This window comes from Chionomys nivalis, chromosome X (genome assembly GCF_950005125.1).
Source record: "Chionomys nivalis chromosome X, mChiNiv1.1, whole genome shotgun sequence".
Taxonomy (NCBI): Eukaryota; Metazoa; Chordata; class Mammalia; order Rodentia; family Cricetidae; genus Chionomys; species Chionomys nivalis.
Window position 1 is genome coordinate 29977478 of NC_080112.1, and position 15283 is coordinate 29992760.

The window sequence follows — 15283 nt, forward strand, 5'->3', positions numbered from 1 at the left end:
CAAACAAAACCTAAGAAAAATAAGTATATTGTGACACCTGGCATACTAAGACCCATAAATACAACCATATAAGTAACCATAAAATTTCCTATTACTAAAAGGTTTCTTTTTCTTCTTCTTTTTTGCTGGTGGTCATGGCGTGAGACAGAATCTCACTATGTAGTCCTGGCTAACACAGAACTCATTATGTATGTAAGACCAGACTGGTAATTGAACACAGAGATCTACCTTAATGTGTTGGAACTAAAAGCATGTGGCAACCATGCCTGGCACAGGGTATCACCTTTTTTGTTTGTTTTGGTTCTGAGATAGGGCTTCTCTGAGTAACAGCCCTAGCAGTCCTGTTTTATAGACCAGGCTGGGCTCCAACTCACAGACATTCACCTGCCTCTGTCTCCCGAGTGCTGGGATTAAAGGTGTGCACCACCACCTCCACCTGGCTATTACTTAGCAGTTTTTGTTGTTAACAGTTTCTTAATCTAGAAAATGTGACTGAAAAACTGGGTAAGAATTAAGTGTATTACTGTCATATGGTGTCACATGCCTGAAATCACAGCACATAACAGTCAGGAATAGGAGGAGTACTGGGTTAGAGCCTAGCCAGGAACATCCGACAAGATTTAAAAAAAAAAAAAAAAAAAACTAAGTGAAAGAAGTAGGTCAGGGAGATGGTGTACTTGATAAAGCGATTGCTACAGAAACATGAGGTTTTCAGTTTTTTTTTTTTTTGGTTTTTGTTTATTTCTTTGTATTTTTCGAGACAGGGTTTCTCTGTGTAGCTTTGGTTGTCCTGGAATTCACTCTGTAGACCAGGTTGGCCTCAAACTCACAGAGATCCGCCTGCCTCTGCCTCCTGAGTGCTGGGATTAAAGGGTGCACCACCACTGCCTGGCAAAGAATTCAGTTTTGATGCCCAGAACCCATGTTAAAAAGCCAGATATGGCACTGAGCAAGTTTAATCTCAGCGTTGGGTAGATACAGATAGGAGGCTCCCTGAAGCTTGCTGACTAACTAGTCTTGTTGAATCAAGTGAGCTCCAAAATCAGTGAAAGGCTCCATCTCACAAACAAACAGCAGGGCATGGTGCCGTATGCACAGAGAAACCCTGTATCGAATAAACAAAATAAAAATACAAGTAACAACAAAAAGGAAGATGAAGAATTAAAATAGCTGACATCAACCTATGACCTATGTATAGACATGCATTTCTAAAAAACAAACATGTACATTCCCTCCAGCCAGTTAATGTTGGCACTTTAAATTGCATAATTTTAATCTTGAACCATCCTAAGTGAGACAGTCTTTCTAAATAAGATGATGTAATCAAAAACTTAAGCAAGGATAATAGAGTTTGTCTCAAGCAAACACACAAATGTCTCTCAGTGTATGTATGTATGTATGTATGTATGTATTTATGTATGTATGTATGCATGTATGCACAGTAAGAGGTCAGGAGGGGCACTGGGTGTCTTCCTCTTAGACAGTGTCTCACTGAATCTGAAGCTATCCAGGCTGGCCAGTACATTCCAGTGATCTGCCTGTTTCCACTCAACAATGGGGTTACAAAATTATATTCAGCCATGCTTGGCTTGTTCTTTTTTTATACAGGCACTAGGAATTTAAACTCAAATTTTCTTTTTATCATAGCAAGTGTTCTTATCCACTGAGATACACCCCCAGTTCCTGAATCTCCTTTTAATACCCCTTTCCTGGTCTTCAAATAAGCATGTCAGGACAAAGTCTTTCAAAGAGATACGCAAGATACACTAAAATTACTGAAAAGAATTTTAAAATAGTAAGTCAGAGACAAAAGAAAAAAAAGTAGTGATGCTCTCTGGAAGATGATAAAGCAGATGGCTGAACCACCTGATAAGAAGAGTCATATCCTTAGCAAGCCATGGGGAAAGCCAAGAGGCAAAGCCATTTTCATCCAGATTTTCAAGACACATTCGAAGTAGCAGTGCAAGACACCTCTTTCACATGGCAGCTCACAGCCGTCTGTAACTCTAGTTTCAGGGCATGCAGGCACACAAGTGGTGCACAGACATACGTGCAAACCAAACATCCATCCATGTTAAACAAAATAAAAATTAAAAGGGCACCATACTTAACCAGGGCATTAAAAACCATATATTTAAAGTAGAGAAGGTTTTTCTTTCTCTTCTCTTTTGACCTCCTGTAATTGGGGAATCAGATGTACAGAATCTCTGCAATTCACAAGAGGCCTAACAACAACAACAAAAAACCCTAAAACTACTGACTTTGGGAGTATGGCCAAGAAGATTGTCCTGCAATGAACACCAGAGTCTTCAAACCTGCTCTTCCAGAGGTCCTGAGTTCAATTCCCAGCAACCATATCGTGGCTCACAACCATCTATAATGAGATCTGGTGTCCTCTTTTATATAAACCTTTACGGGCAGGCGGTAACATCTAACAAAAACCAAGGTAGAATTAAAGCATCTTACAAAGAACTTTCCCAGAGCTTTCAGATGTGAAGAGTCAACTTAGTAATACAAGGTTCAAGTTAGTCACAATCCAGTGTAGCAAATAAGGAAACAAGTCTTCAAACATTTTATAAAGATGATCATAGCCGCAGGGTGGTAGTATATGCCTTTAATCCCAGCACTCAGGAGGCAGGGGCAGGCAGATCTCTGTGAGTTCAAGGCCAGCCTGGTTTACAGAGTGAGTTCCAGGACAGCTAGGGCTGTTATACAGAGAAATCACGTCGAAAAAACAAAACAAAACAAACAACAACAAAAAGATAATCATAGCCTAGAATTCTATACTTAGGCACTCTCAGATTAGTAAACAAAAAACATTGTCAAACACACAAGGTCTCAGACACCCTCTATGGTCTGTACTCACTCTCCTATGTACCTTCTCCCAAAGCAGCTACTACAGTACATAGTAGTACCATACTACCACCAAAATAGTAAAGTAAGAAAAATACATGGGGTCTGTAAGGGCTAGTCTGGAATGTTAGCTGGAAGAATCTGGAGTTGTACAGAGGATAAGTTCTAGGTGTGCCTATGTGATTGGTTCCAGGGAAGTTTAACAGAGTTGGATCCTGAATGTGGGCTGCATCCTTCCATGGGCTTGACGTCTAAAGTACTGAACTGAATAAAGAAGACGGGCGGCAAGTGTAACATCTGCATTCAATTTGTGCTGCTTCCTGACTATGAGCACACTATAACAGTGCAACTCAGACTTCTGCTGCCATGCATTCCCTGCCATGCTTTTGCTTTGACTCCTTTTTTTGTTTGCTTGCATGTATATGTGTAATGGTACATATGTGTGTATGCATGTGTAGGCCCAAAGGGGATACCAAGTATCTTTATAGTAACAAAAATACTTAAAAAAAACCCTACCCAATCACAACTTCTACCTAACCATATTGCAAAACTGGAGAAAAGCAAATGTATTTATTTATACACTAGGAGCAGCCTGAAGGAGGAAAGAGTACATAAAACCAAATTAGTTTTATTTCCAAAGTAGTAAGTAAATCCTCCACTTTCAGGTGAGAATCATAATGCCACTAAGCAAAAATTCAACAAGTGATAGTGTTTCTTGTTACTTAGATATATGGCTATATAAATACCAAGAGAAGCACTGCTAGCTAACAGATTATATGAGAGTGGGAACATACAAGGAATGGAAGTTTTCAAGACCAGCATTTGGAACTATTAGAATCCTAAATATGAACACAGGCATCTGACTCTCGTAAGGCTCTCCAGCAATAAAGTGTTCCATTAAAGTCCCAAAAATATGGGGCCACTAGATGCATTCTCTATGAAGAAATACCTTGCTCAACCTAGGCGGCTTAGGGAAGCCTGGGGTTGGGTCCTGCTTTAATGAGGCAATGGAGCAGACTTAGCTGACTTCCCAGGGGAGGCTTTAACTTCGAGGAGAGGATGGGGGTGGAGGAAAAGTAAATGAACAAAAGGAAGGAGGGGGAGAACTGGAATTGGAATGTAAAGATAGATAGATAGATAGATAGATAGATAGATAGATAGATAGATAGATAGATGATAGATAGATAGATAGATAGATAGATAGATAGATAGATAGTCCCAAAGAGTAAATGCTTATTCATAAGAGAGTAAGGAAACAAGAGGCCTCCTAACAGTTCATGAACATAGAACAGTACTTGATACAAATTCTAGATCATCCAGAAGGAAGTCAGAGAAGATACACTTTACTACTCATTAAATTCTAATGGGACAGCATTTCTCTCTCAGAGCAACCGTTTTCAAGATTATGTTTATTTAATCTATCATTCTGTAACACTGAAGTTTATTACCTTCAATCCTGGTGCAGGATAGAAACCTTCAACTAACTTGCTGTTATCAAAAAGACTATAAGCACCATCCCGTATTGCCACAACACCGCGACTACGGCAGTATATATCAATGCAGTACATGTTCCTGAAGGCCAATCTGATGTGGGTGGATGACTGCGGGAGAATGGAGAAACACTGGTAGGCAGTGTTAGTTCTCTGAGTCAAGCCCAACATTGGCACAGTAGGGAGTTTGTTGATGGCATTTAATGGTGCCTGAGTATCAAACAACACCTAGAAGAAACAACACAAAGAAGTCATCCAGTTGCCATGCAACTACGAAAAACTTAGAGTATTCTATGTATCACTGTCACAAATGAGCATTCTAGGCACATCCTATAAAGTTTTCACTTGAAGTTTAATCAAATTCTCAAGGTGATATTAAAAAATCACATAAAGACAAAAGCATTCATCTTAGTCATTAAAGACAAATGCAGATGATCTTTTGAGACATTTTGCATGACACACTATCACTCATAAGTCTTATTTTTAGACAGAATAGGGAACGTAATTACCTGTAACAACTGAACCACATTTGGTGTTTTGTTGAACATTTCTTGAAGTTGATGGAGAATGGTATTGTGACAGTTACTGCACCCCGAGTTTGGGCCAACTGTTCCCAAAGAAATGTGAAATTTCTGATGAATAGAATTCCACTGGATACTAATCTAAATCAGAGAGAGCACATTTAAGAAAAATGAAAAGTTGATTTGAGATTTGAGATGAAGAACAAAATGTTAAAAGTTGCCAAATATCTAAATGAGATCTTTTCCGAAAATGAGTAAGTAACGTGGTAAAATTTAGACCCAAATTCCAAGAAAAAAATCATTAAACTTTAGTAATTATCATACATATTCCTCAGGTGTTTCTTTCTCTCTTCACCTGCCGACTCCTATTCTCAGTGCTACCAAAGGAGCACTGTCATAAAAGAGAAGGAAGCTACCTCAAACAGAGTTTCATTCAATTACTGCGTTTTAAAACACAAGTAATTTCTGATGTTACTAGAAGAAGTGTTTGTTTATCTATTTGTTTATTTAGTGTGTATTGAGTGTTCTCCTACAAGTCTCTACGTGTACCCCATGTGTGCCTGGTGTCCAAGGAGGCCAGAAGAGGGGAACGGGTTCCCTGGACTTGGATTTACAGATGGTTGTGAGCTGCCATGTGGGTATTGGGAACCAAGCAGATTGGCTCTGAGAACAGTATAGGTTCTCAATTACTGAGTCCTCTCTTTAGCCCCCAGTTGATTTCATTTTTAAGGAAAAGAAGAAAGTATAGATTACAGGGAGTACATTTAGGGTTAAGAGGGGCTGGAAAGATGGCTCAGAGGTAAGAGCACTGGCTGCTTTTCCAGAGGACCCAGGTTCAATGCCCAGAACCCACATGGGCTGTTCATAATTGTAATTCCAGTTCCAGAAGATCAGACACCTTCATAGAGACATACATGCAGGCAAAACTCCAAAGCACATTAAATACATAAATCTTTTTTTTTTTTAAAAAAGATAGGAGCAAACAATGACTATATTCAGAAGTCAAACCAAAGCTATACACACACACAACACACACACACAGCCACCAATAAATACTCTTCCTAACAATTTGAAATCAGTGAAGGAAAAAATATCACCAAAAGTGCTTGTTTTAAAAATCAAGAACATATATACACTAAAGATATAATTTTTTCTCAGTTTCAAAGGATTAAGCATATCACACTTTTATTTCAGCAAAGCATTTAAAATTTACCATTTTATCTATGGTTTGACTTGAGCCCTATTTAAGGCAATTTCCTTTCCTTTTCTTCCTTCTTGAGATAGTGTCAATAAGTAACCTAGGAAAGTCTTGAAACCAAGATCCTGACCCAGCCTCCAGAGTGCCAGCTTAAAGGTATATACCACCATGCCTGGTAGTTTTCATTTGTTTTAGATTCTTTTTTTATTTGTTTGTTTGTTTGTTTTCAAGACAGGGTTTCTCTGTAGTTTTCTGAGCCAGTCCCAGAACTAGCTCTTGTAGACCGGGCTGGGCTCCAACACACAGAGATCCACCTGCCTCTGCCTCCCGAGTTGTCTTAGGTTCTTAATTTTTTAAAGATACATAAAGATGTTTTAATCCATAGACTTACTGAGCTTCCTTTGGTGGTTCCATAACACAAGATAAGTTTTCGATAATTATAAACACGAACTTCGGAGAAAATATTCAGATGAGCAGGTATGTCTATGCAGAAACAAACCAAAAAAGTTATTAGTACACATAAAGTTTTAAAGAGTAGGTTGGAAAAAGAGGGCATTTGGCATATTATGTATGCCTAGTTTTCTTATGATAACATCTCCTTTCAGCCTATACTTTGTCTCAACTTCCCTATTTAGCTGAGGGTGACAATGTGCTCCTGATCCTGTTAAGTGCTGTGATCACAGGCAAACATCACCATGCCTGGTTTAATTCTTTTGTAAAAGGCATAAATCAAAAGGAATGGAGGCCAGAACAGAGAAGTGAAGAAAGACACTGAAAAAGTCTAGCATAGTGGCCAGTATAGCATTATCACCTTCTCTGTCCTGGCCTCCTATGTAATCAATTTATGCCAATAACAGCTCTGTCACTTACTAGCTGTATGCCTTTCAGCGAAGTGTTAAAGTCTCTGTGACATGTTTCTGTCATCTGTAAAGTAGGGATACCTACTTCCTAAGTGACGGCACAACTTAAATATGCTGGTGTTAGAACACAGTCCAAAAACAGAGTCACGTGAGAATTCTGAGTGCTTGGGAAAAAACTCCAAGAAAACAAGAGTCTTATGTCCTCGGTTTCTTCAAAAATACAGACATGTTCTTGGAATGTGCTTTTGTGGCCCTCCCAGGTGCAGCAGATAGGAGTGAGTTTACTTCAGATTATTCATTACAATTGCTATTGCTATCAGCTTCTATGCCTTTATGGAAAAACATGTTTTTGCCATGTGTAGCTTGTCCACTATGTGTCTTTATTATTGTATATTTACTTTTTTCTGAGATAGTATTTCTCTACATAGCCCTGCCTGTCCAGGAATTCACTATGTAGAACAGGCTGACCATTCTTAACACTCAAATTATAAATTGTCTGGTACTCTGAATAAAGTTGGCTATTACATGAGACTTTAGTCTGCCTCATTTATTGGCTCCATTCTCCCGGGTCCCACCATCTCTAGTGTGTTTATTAGCGTGTACAGAGTAAATTAGTAGAATATTGTGGTAACTCACAAGTCTGTTTATGTGCCCAAATTTCTAGAAATAGTAGAAACTTAACAGTTATATTCTCTGGAGAAAAGAAATTATAGGCTGAGGTAAAGGAGACAATTTTCCTTAGATATATTTTGTTTGTTTGTTTTTTTGAAGACAGGTTTTCTCTGTAGCTTTGGAGCCTGTCCTGGAAACTAGCTCTTGTAGACCAGGCTGGCCTAAAACTCACAGAGATCTGCCTGCCTCTGCTTAGATATACTTTTTGACTATTCACTTTTAAAAGCAATGTACAGGTTTTATTTCCGTTACAGAAAAAGGTACTTTTAATTTAAAAGGAAGATTACACATACCTGGTAGAGAACGTGCAAACTCCAACACACACTCATATAATCGGGCAATGCTACTCCAGTCATTAAGAAACATTTCAACTACTTTTCTACCACCAACAGGTTCGGACAACAGATTTTCATACGTTAGGTAAACATGCCGGGATGGTCCTATAGGATTCAAAAGAAAAGATTAATAGTAAACAACACCTTAAAAATCTAGAAATATGCATAAACAGTATATGAAAAATATTACCTTGCTCCCTGGTAGAAGTGCCATTAAGCGGACAGTTTGCAAACACTAATTCTGCCACCCATGTGCGGTTATTTCTACCTTGTAACCGGAAAGTGCAATCAAGAAGAGAGCGGTCCAGGGCCTTTTGGGTTTCCTCATTTACTCCCTTACAGGGAGGAATTCTAGTGATGAAAGACAGCACATGAAATGTACGTTACACACACAGACAAAGAACAATGTATGAATGACAGATAAGATATCATAGCTTCAGGTTCAACCATGCTTCTAGATCCTTTCTACAAAGAAAGGAAGTAATTCCTAGTAATTGATAATATTTAAGCCATATCACTTTACATTATCCTATATGAGAACTCTCATTTTAAGTTTTTTTCCCCCTTCTACATGACAGGATTTTCCTGTGTAGCCCTGGATATCCTGGAATTCACTCTGTAGATCGGGCTGGCCTTAAACTCAGATCCGCCTGTTTCTGACACCCAAGTACTGGAATTAAAGGTGTGCAACATCACTGTGTGGCTCCTTTTAAATTTTAAAGTGAGGTTTGTCTTTGTTCACAATCTTGGTGCTTACAAGGGGTTCTAATTCTAGAGAATGAATATCTATCTAGAACATCCTCAAGAAAAGCTAAGGGGACAAAAACACTTGTAAATTTATTTTTGAAAACAGGATGACATAGTACAAATAATAAGGACTCTAGAGTGAGGGATATGCACTAATTTTAACAGTCATATTTAATTGAATCTCAATTACCCAACTATAAAATCAATAGAAGAGTTTCTCTTATGAATCACTCATTAAAAAAATAAATACGTATGTGACTAAAACATGCGAATGTTAATTCACACTTGGAGCAAAATCTTTTTTTTCAGATTTTATTTATTTACTTCAAATTATGTATACAGTATTTTGCCTGCATGTCTGCCTGTAGGCCAGAAAAGGGCACCAGATCTCATTATGGACGGTTGTGAGCCATCATATGGTTGCTGGGAACTGAACCCAGGGCCTTTTGAGATAAACCCCTAACACTGCAAAAGCAAATTTTAATCATAGCCCTCAATGTCCTAACAAAATTATGGGTTATTTGGGCTGTAGCATTGGCTGTTCTTCCAGAGGTCCTGAGTTCAATTCCCAACAACCACGTGGTAGTTCAAAACAATCTATAATGAGATCTGGTGTCTCTACTGGCCTGCAGGAACACATGCAGGCAAAATACTGTATACATAATAAATAAATAAATCTTTTTTAAAAATATGGGTTTCACAATCCCAGAGAACCTAGACAACAAGGAGGATCCTAAAAGAGACATACATGGATCTAGTCTACATGGGAAGTAGAAAAAGACAAAAATTTCCTGAGTACATAGGGAGCGTCGGGACCTTGGGAGAGGGTAGAAGGGGAAGGGAGAAAATATATAGCTCAATAAAAACAATTTAAAAAAATAATAAAATAAAAATATGGGTTATTTGTTCTTTGCATCTTCCTCCTTTGCAGAATTGACCTTTGTGATAAAGTTTGATTTGTATTAACCCACTTAACATACATGCTGTAAGATACACAAAAGGAATGTAGTAGTTTGGCATCTTAAAAACACCTACCTATGCATTTTTCTTCTACAGCTTTATAGACTATCATAAATTATGAAGCAATATATTTTAGCTGTCATTTCAGTATTAGATGAAAAACAAGGTACTATATTAATTACATAGTATCTCAATTTGAGTATCTCTCAGATTTCATAATCATTCATATCAAAGCAAAAACACTAAAATGTATGTAACAAGAAATACAGAAATCTGTTTCAGTTCTCTTATTCAGAGTACCTAGAAAAGGGCTTTTCATTTTGGCAACATTGATATTTTTGACAGGGAATTTTTGGTTGTGGAGGGCTATCTTGGGTCACTGTGGCCTCAAGCTACTAGATGCCAGTAGCACCTCTGACCCCCATTTCTTAATTAATGATGAGCCTTATGTTCTTTAAAAGGCAAAATTGCCCCACCTCCAAGTTGAAAACCATTGGCCTAAAATTCAAAAACATCAAGAGACAGATTTTTTTTGATTTTTTTGCATGTGGTATATATAGGTAGGGCAAAAGTCCAAACATTGCACAGAAACAATATAGATAACATCACAATGTTCTCAACTAAAGCTTACATAACAGATTCTCTTCAACATTCAGCTTTTTGCTTTGCTTTATTTTTCTATATAGTCCAGGATGACCTGGAACTTGGCAGCAATCCTCGTGCCTTAGCCAAATGAATTTTGAAATTAGTGGTGGGAACAAAAACCATACAACATGCATCTGTTAAAAGTTTGTATACTAACAGTACTCGATCCTCCAGGGGCCTGCAGGGCTCCACTCCCTCAGAGGCTCGACTACAGCGTGATGCCTGCAGGACTCCATTCTCTTAGAGGATCTACTACAGCATGTGCCAGCAGGACTCGATTATCTAGAGAATCTAGGTGAGGTTCCAATTCCTTATATTTTCCATCTTCTTGAGCTCAAGCCTAGAAGAAACTGGATCATTCTAGTCTCTACTGCCTGTTTACATATCCCACTGATATGACTATGTTTTTTTTATAAATCTCTTTTCTCATAAAAAAAAGTTTGTATAAAAAGCTAGCCAAGAAGAAAAGGATCAGAAAGATGAAGGCAGGGGTGAGGCAGAGTGTGCCAGACTCTGTGGCTGTACTTTGTGCAAAATTGGCCCTTGGTGGTCATCTTTGCTGACTTCCCAGAGGCATAGCTTGGGCAACACCCTAGTGGGCCTGCATGGCAGCCTCAGAAATGGACTGCCAGCAGTGAAAAGGCTTGGGACCAGGCACCAGGCTCCCTGAGCTCCCTCTGCTTGGAGCTCTCTGTTGAGGCAGATGCACTGCAAGTAACCCCAGGAGAGGAGGGCAAGTGAGGAATTAGGTGGGAGGAGTGGGAACCATAAACCTATTAATAAACACTGCCATGAAAAGCCGCTTCAGCACAGAGGAAAATCTACGGGCCATACAGCAGAAAGATAGTAAACAGCTGAAGCATCATCTAGTACTAAAACTCTGAAAAGGTTAGAAAATTTGAACAAAACAATCAAATACGCATTATCTTTCTAGCATTAGTGGAGATGCAATGAGCAAATTCACATCTTTATGAAACTCTAGAATTTGGTGGGAAAAATCAAGATACAAGCTATCTAGCTATTGATAGGCAACAGTGTAGGGTAGCCTATTATTCCCTAGAGAGCAGGTAACCCATGTCTGTAATTACAGCTATTCAAGTCTGAGGGAAATCTCAAATTCAAGGCCAGCCAAAGCAACTATAATTTACATAGTCCCCAAATCCATCAGAAAGCAAAATCTAGAAAGTTAACAGTGGATGTAGCATAGTGGTAGAGAAAATGCATTGAAAAAGTTGTTCCATCCAAAATGCATTACAAAAGTAGGCCTTGGTAACATGTTTGTTTATTTATTTATTTTCTTATTTGTAACATTTTATTTGTTTTGTTTGTAGCCATGGCATACTGGCCAGAGGAAGGCTATGACCACCGATGGCACACAAGTGCCCTCTGAATTCTTTTTTTTTAAATTTTTTAAATTAATTAATTTATTTCTTTATTAAAGATTTCTGCCTCCTCCCTGCCACCTGGTAACATGTTTATAATGGTAGCACAAGAGAGACAATCCCTGATGAAGGAGGTAGAGGCAAGAGAATCAGGAGTTGAACTTGCTACTTAATTTCAAGACAAGGCTATGTTACAGAAAACACTGTTAAAAGCGGGATGGGTGCAGAATGCATAGCAATGTTGAAAGATAATTTTGACACAGACAAATTATCCAGGTATGTGTGGCTTTCATGATCAGTCTATATAAACATTGAAATATCAATGTTTGGAAATATTTTTGAAGATTTACCTTCCACATATTTGGTAGATAGACAGATATTCTGCTATACAGTAGCCTCTCTCCATGTTAAGTCAGGGAGAAGCCACACAAGGACCCAATGTATAATCTGTTACAATCAGACCCAGACAATCATAGTGAATGGGGTATTTGATCATCTGGTATTTGGACAAGCTATTATTGAAATACTGGTATGGGAGAATTGTCTGTATTCTGTCAATCATGTTATAAATAAATGCTGATTGGCCAGGCAAGAAGTATAGGCGGGAAAACCAGACAGGAAGTAGAAATGATATAATGAGAACAGGAGAATTCTGGGAAGGAGAAAGTTGATTCCTCCCACTCCTGCCCAGACCACCTAAGCAGCAGGATGTGATCTGTCCCCACTGAAAAAAGGTACTGAGCCACATGGCTAACATAGATCAGAAAAATGGGTTAATCAAGATGTGAGAGCTAGCCAGTGAGAGGCTAGAGCTAATGGGCCAATCAGCTTATAATTTATGGAGACCTATGTGTGATTTTCTTTAGGGCCAAACAGTTGTGGGATACCGGGCGGGACAAAAACCCCAGCAACAAACAGCCCCTCGTGTTACAAAATACTTAACCGTACCAATCGTTTCATATTAGTTTCCTATGCTCAATTGTTTATAATGTAGTTATTGCTTTCACCCAGTTACTGATATTGGTGTGGGAACAGATTGCTACCATAGAATTAGATGACACTTTAAAATATTTTTTTTAATTTATTTATTTGAGTGGGCATGGTGGCATACACCTTTAATTTCAGCACTCTGGAGGCAGAGGCAGCCTCTGCCTCTCTGTGAGTACAATGCCAGCCTGGTCTAGAGTGAGTTCCAGGACAGGCTCCAACGCTACAGATAAAGCCTGTCTCAAAAAAACAAAACGAAACAAAACAATTATTTATTTTATAAGTGTATGCACTCATATGCCTGCCACATGTGTCAAGGTCAGAGGACAACTTGCACAAGTCAGTTCTCTCCTTCCACCAAGTGGATTCTGGAGATTAAATCAAGGTAGACAAGCCTGGCAGCAGATAACTTTACTCCCCCTCCCCTCACCGAGACATCTCTTGAGTTTGGTTCAGCACACTGCTGTGGCGAGCCTTATGTCATCTGGCAGATCCCAAACTACTTCCTGTAAATTCCTCCCAGAAAAACTTTTGTACATAAATGTATACATAGTATTTAATATGTAAGGATGAATGTAGGGAGACAAACGGGGGAAGGGAGGGCGACACAACACAGCTATATGATTCTCTATTAAGTTATGATGTGTCTTGTCATTAATACTAATGGTGAGTGCTTAGTACACAAGTTGAAATTGAAACGGGGTGCATCATGTCATGAATCATTCTTTATTTGTAGTAACCAGTTTCAACTAACTGCTTCATTCCCTGTTTTTGTTTATTTGGAAATTTTAGGTATAGTGTTTACCTGGCATGGATTACTACAACTAGAACTTTATATTAAAAGAAAATTCCACAAGCTGACTTCCACTTAATCCATTCAACTTTATCTTATTGAAATGTGTAAGTAACTATCAAAGTCATTCATCTTGGGTGTTGTCATAACAAATCAATTTCTCTTCAAATAAGCTAAACTACCTTTTAACGTTATCTACATATTTCTGTACATTTATATTTGTTTCTTTTTGAAGACAGGGTCTGATGCAGTCCAGACTGAGTTTACGTTCACGGTGGAGGCAAAGATAACTTGAATCTTTACTCTCAGCTCAGCATATGTACAAATCTGCAATCCCAAAAATAGCAAAGTGGGAGCAGGAGGATCAATTCAAGGCTATCCTCAGCTACAAAGCAAGTCTGTGGCCACCTTGGGATACTAAAGTCTCTGTCTTAAAAGAGAGAAGAAAAAAAAAAGACACCAAACTCCTTTCCATTTGTCTCAGCCTAGTAAATGCAGAGATTCTAAGCATGCACCACCCACATTCAAAGTGTGTATTTATCATGATGCTTCTTTACCCTATTTGGTGTACCAAGCAAAGGAACTTTCCATTTTAAAAAACAATAAAATGTTAGCAATGCTATTTAACAATAAAATGGTTCAAGTTTCCCAGAAGAATGAGGTTCAGCAACACAATAAGAATTTTTAGTTGGAACTAAAGATGTAACTTGGATGGCAGAAATCTTGTATAGCATGCAGGAGGCCTTAGGTTCAATCCCTAGTATCACACATGAATTACTTTTCTATTACTATGTATCTTTTATTACTACCATAATGACTTTTATAATTATATATTTTTTAGCTAATTATAGAAAGGGCATATGCTACCTGGGCATAATGGATCCTGTCTACTATAATCCAAGGAATTGGGAAGTTTAGTGAGGAGGATCACCATGTTCAAAACTACCCTGGACTACAGAGTGACAATCTGTCTCATACTATTGCCCTAAAAAGTAAGAAAGAAGAAATCGCCAATATTGGATAAATGATCTTCAACTTGAGTACTGAGGACTTGCCCAACCTTTCTCCTCATAACAGCCATTCTTGGGGAAGTTCTAAAGCAGCCAATTCACATGGACATTTCACCTTGAGTTTGAGAATATAAATGTAGACATATCTTCTTTTTATATTAGGTAGATTAATTTTTTCATCAGATCCATCTTGTTGGAAAATGAAAGCACAGAACATGCCTGCATATTTCAAAATAAGAACTAAGGAGACTCCTTCAAATTTTAGCTCTCAACTACAGTAGACGTTTGAAAATACATCTCATGTCATTTTTAGTTTTTGCTGCTGGTGTTAAGAGTTTTGAGACAGGATCAACTTTGATCATGCCAGCATGATTACATGAGTAGAGAAAATAAAATCAGATCCCTCCAAAGGGAATCTGATAAAAGTACTACTATAAAATATACAAGATTAAAGAAGCAGGGTACAAAGAGAGATGGCTCAGTAGTTAACAGCACTGTTTACTCTTCCAGAAAGCCAAAGTCAATCCCCAGGACCCAAATAGCAATTCACGACCGCCTGTAACTCCAATTCCAGAAGAACTCAATGTTTTCTTCTGTCCTTTACACACAGTGCATAGACATCCATGCAGATGAAGTAGCCATATACATAAAATTTCTTAAATAATATAAAAAGTGAGGAAAACATTTCATGGACAAAGAGGGTGAACCACATCTAAAAATTTCAAAAAGTGTAATTTAAACAGTTATTCCCTAGCTGATGTTTCTCTAGTATTCAATAACTTGAGAAATCAGACTAAAGTTACCTATGGCACATGTTCTTGTTTCTTGAG

General features: G+C 38.2%; 1 protein-coding gene across 3 annotated transcripts in view; it reads right to left on the minus strand.

Moving 5' to 3' along the window:
- Window positions 1-15283, minus strand: part of Med14 (mediator complex subunit 14) — a 90956-nt gene that overhangs the window by 21631 nt on the left and 54042 nt on the right. For all 3 annotated transcript variants that reach the window (XM_057759020.1, XM_057759022.1, XM_057759021.1), the window contains 5 exons: window positions 8120-8280; window positions 7888-8034; window positions 6454-6545; window positions 4853-5005; window positions 4302-4571 (listed from right to left, as the gene is read on the minus strand). In XM_057759020.1, the coding sequence (XP_057615003.1) occupies window positions 4302-4571; window positions 4853-5005; window positions 6454-6545; window positions 7888-8034; window positions 8120-8280 (823 nt within the window). The remainder of the gene's footprint in view (window positions 1-4301; window positions 4572-4852; window positions 5006-6453; window positions 6546-7887; window positions 8035-8119; window positions 8281-15283) is intronic.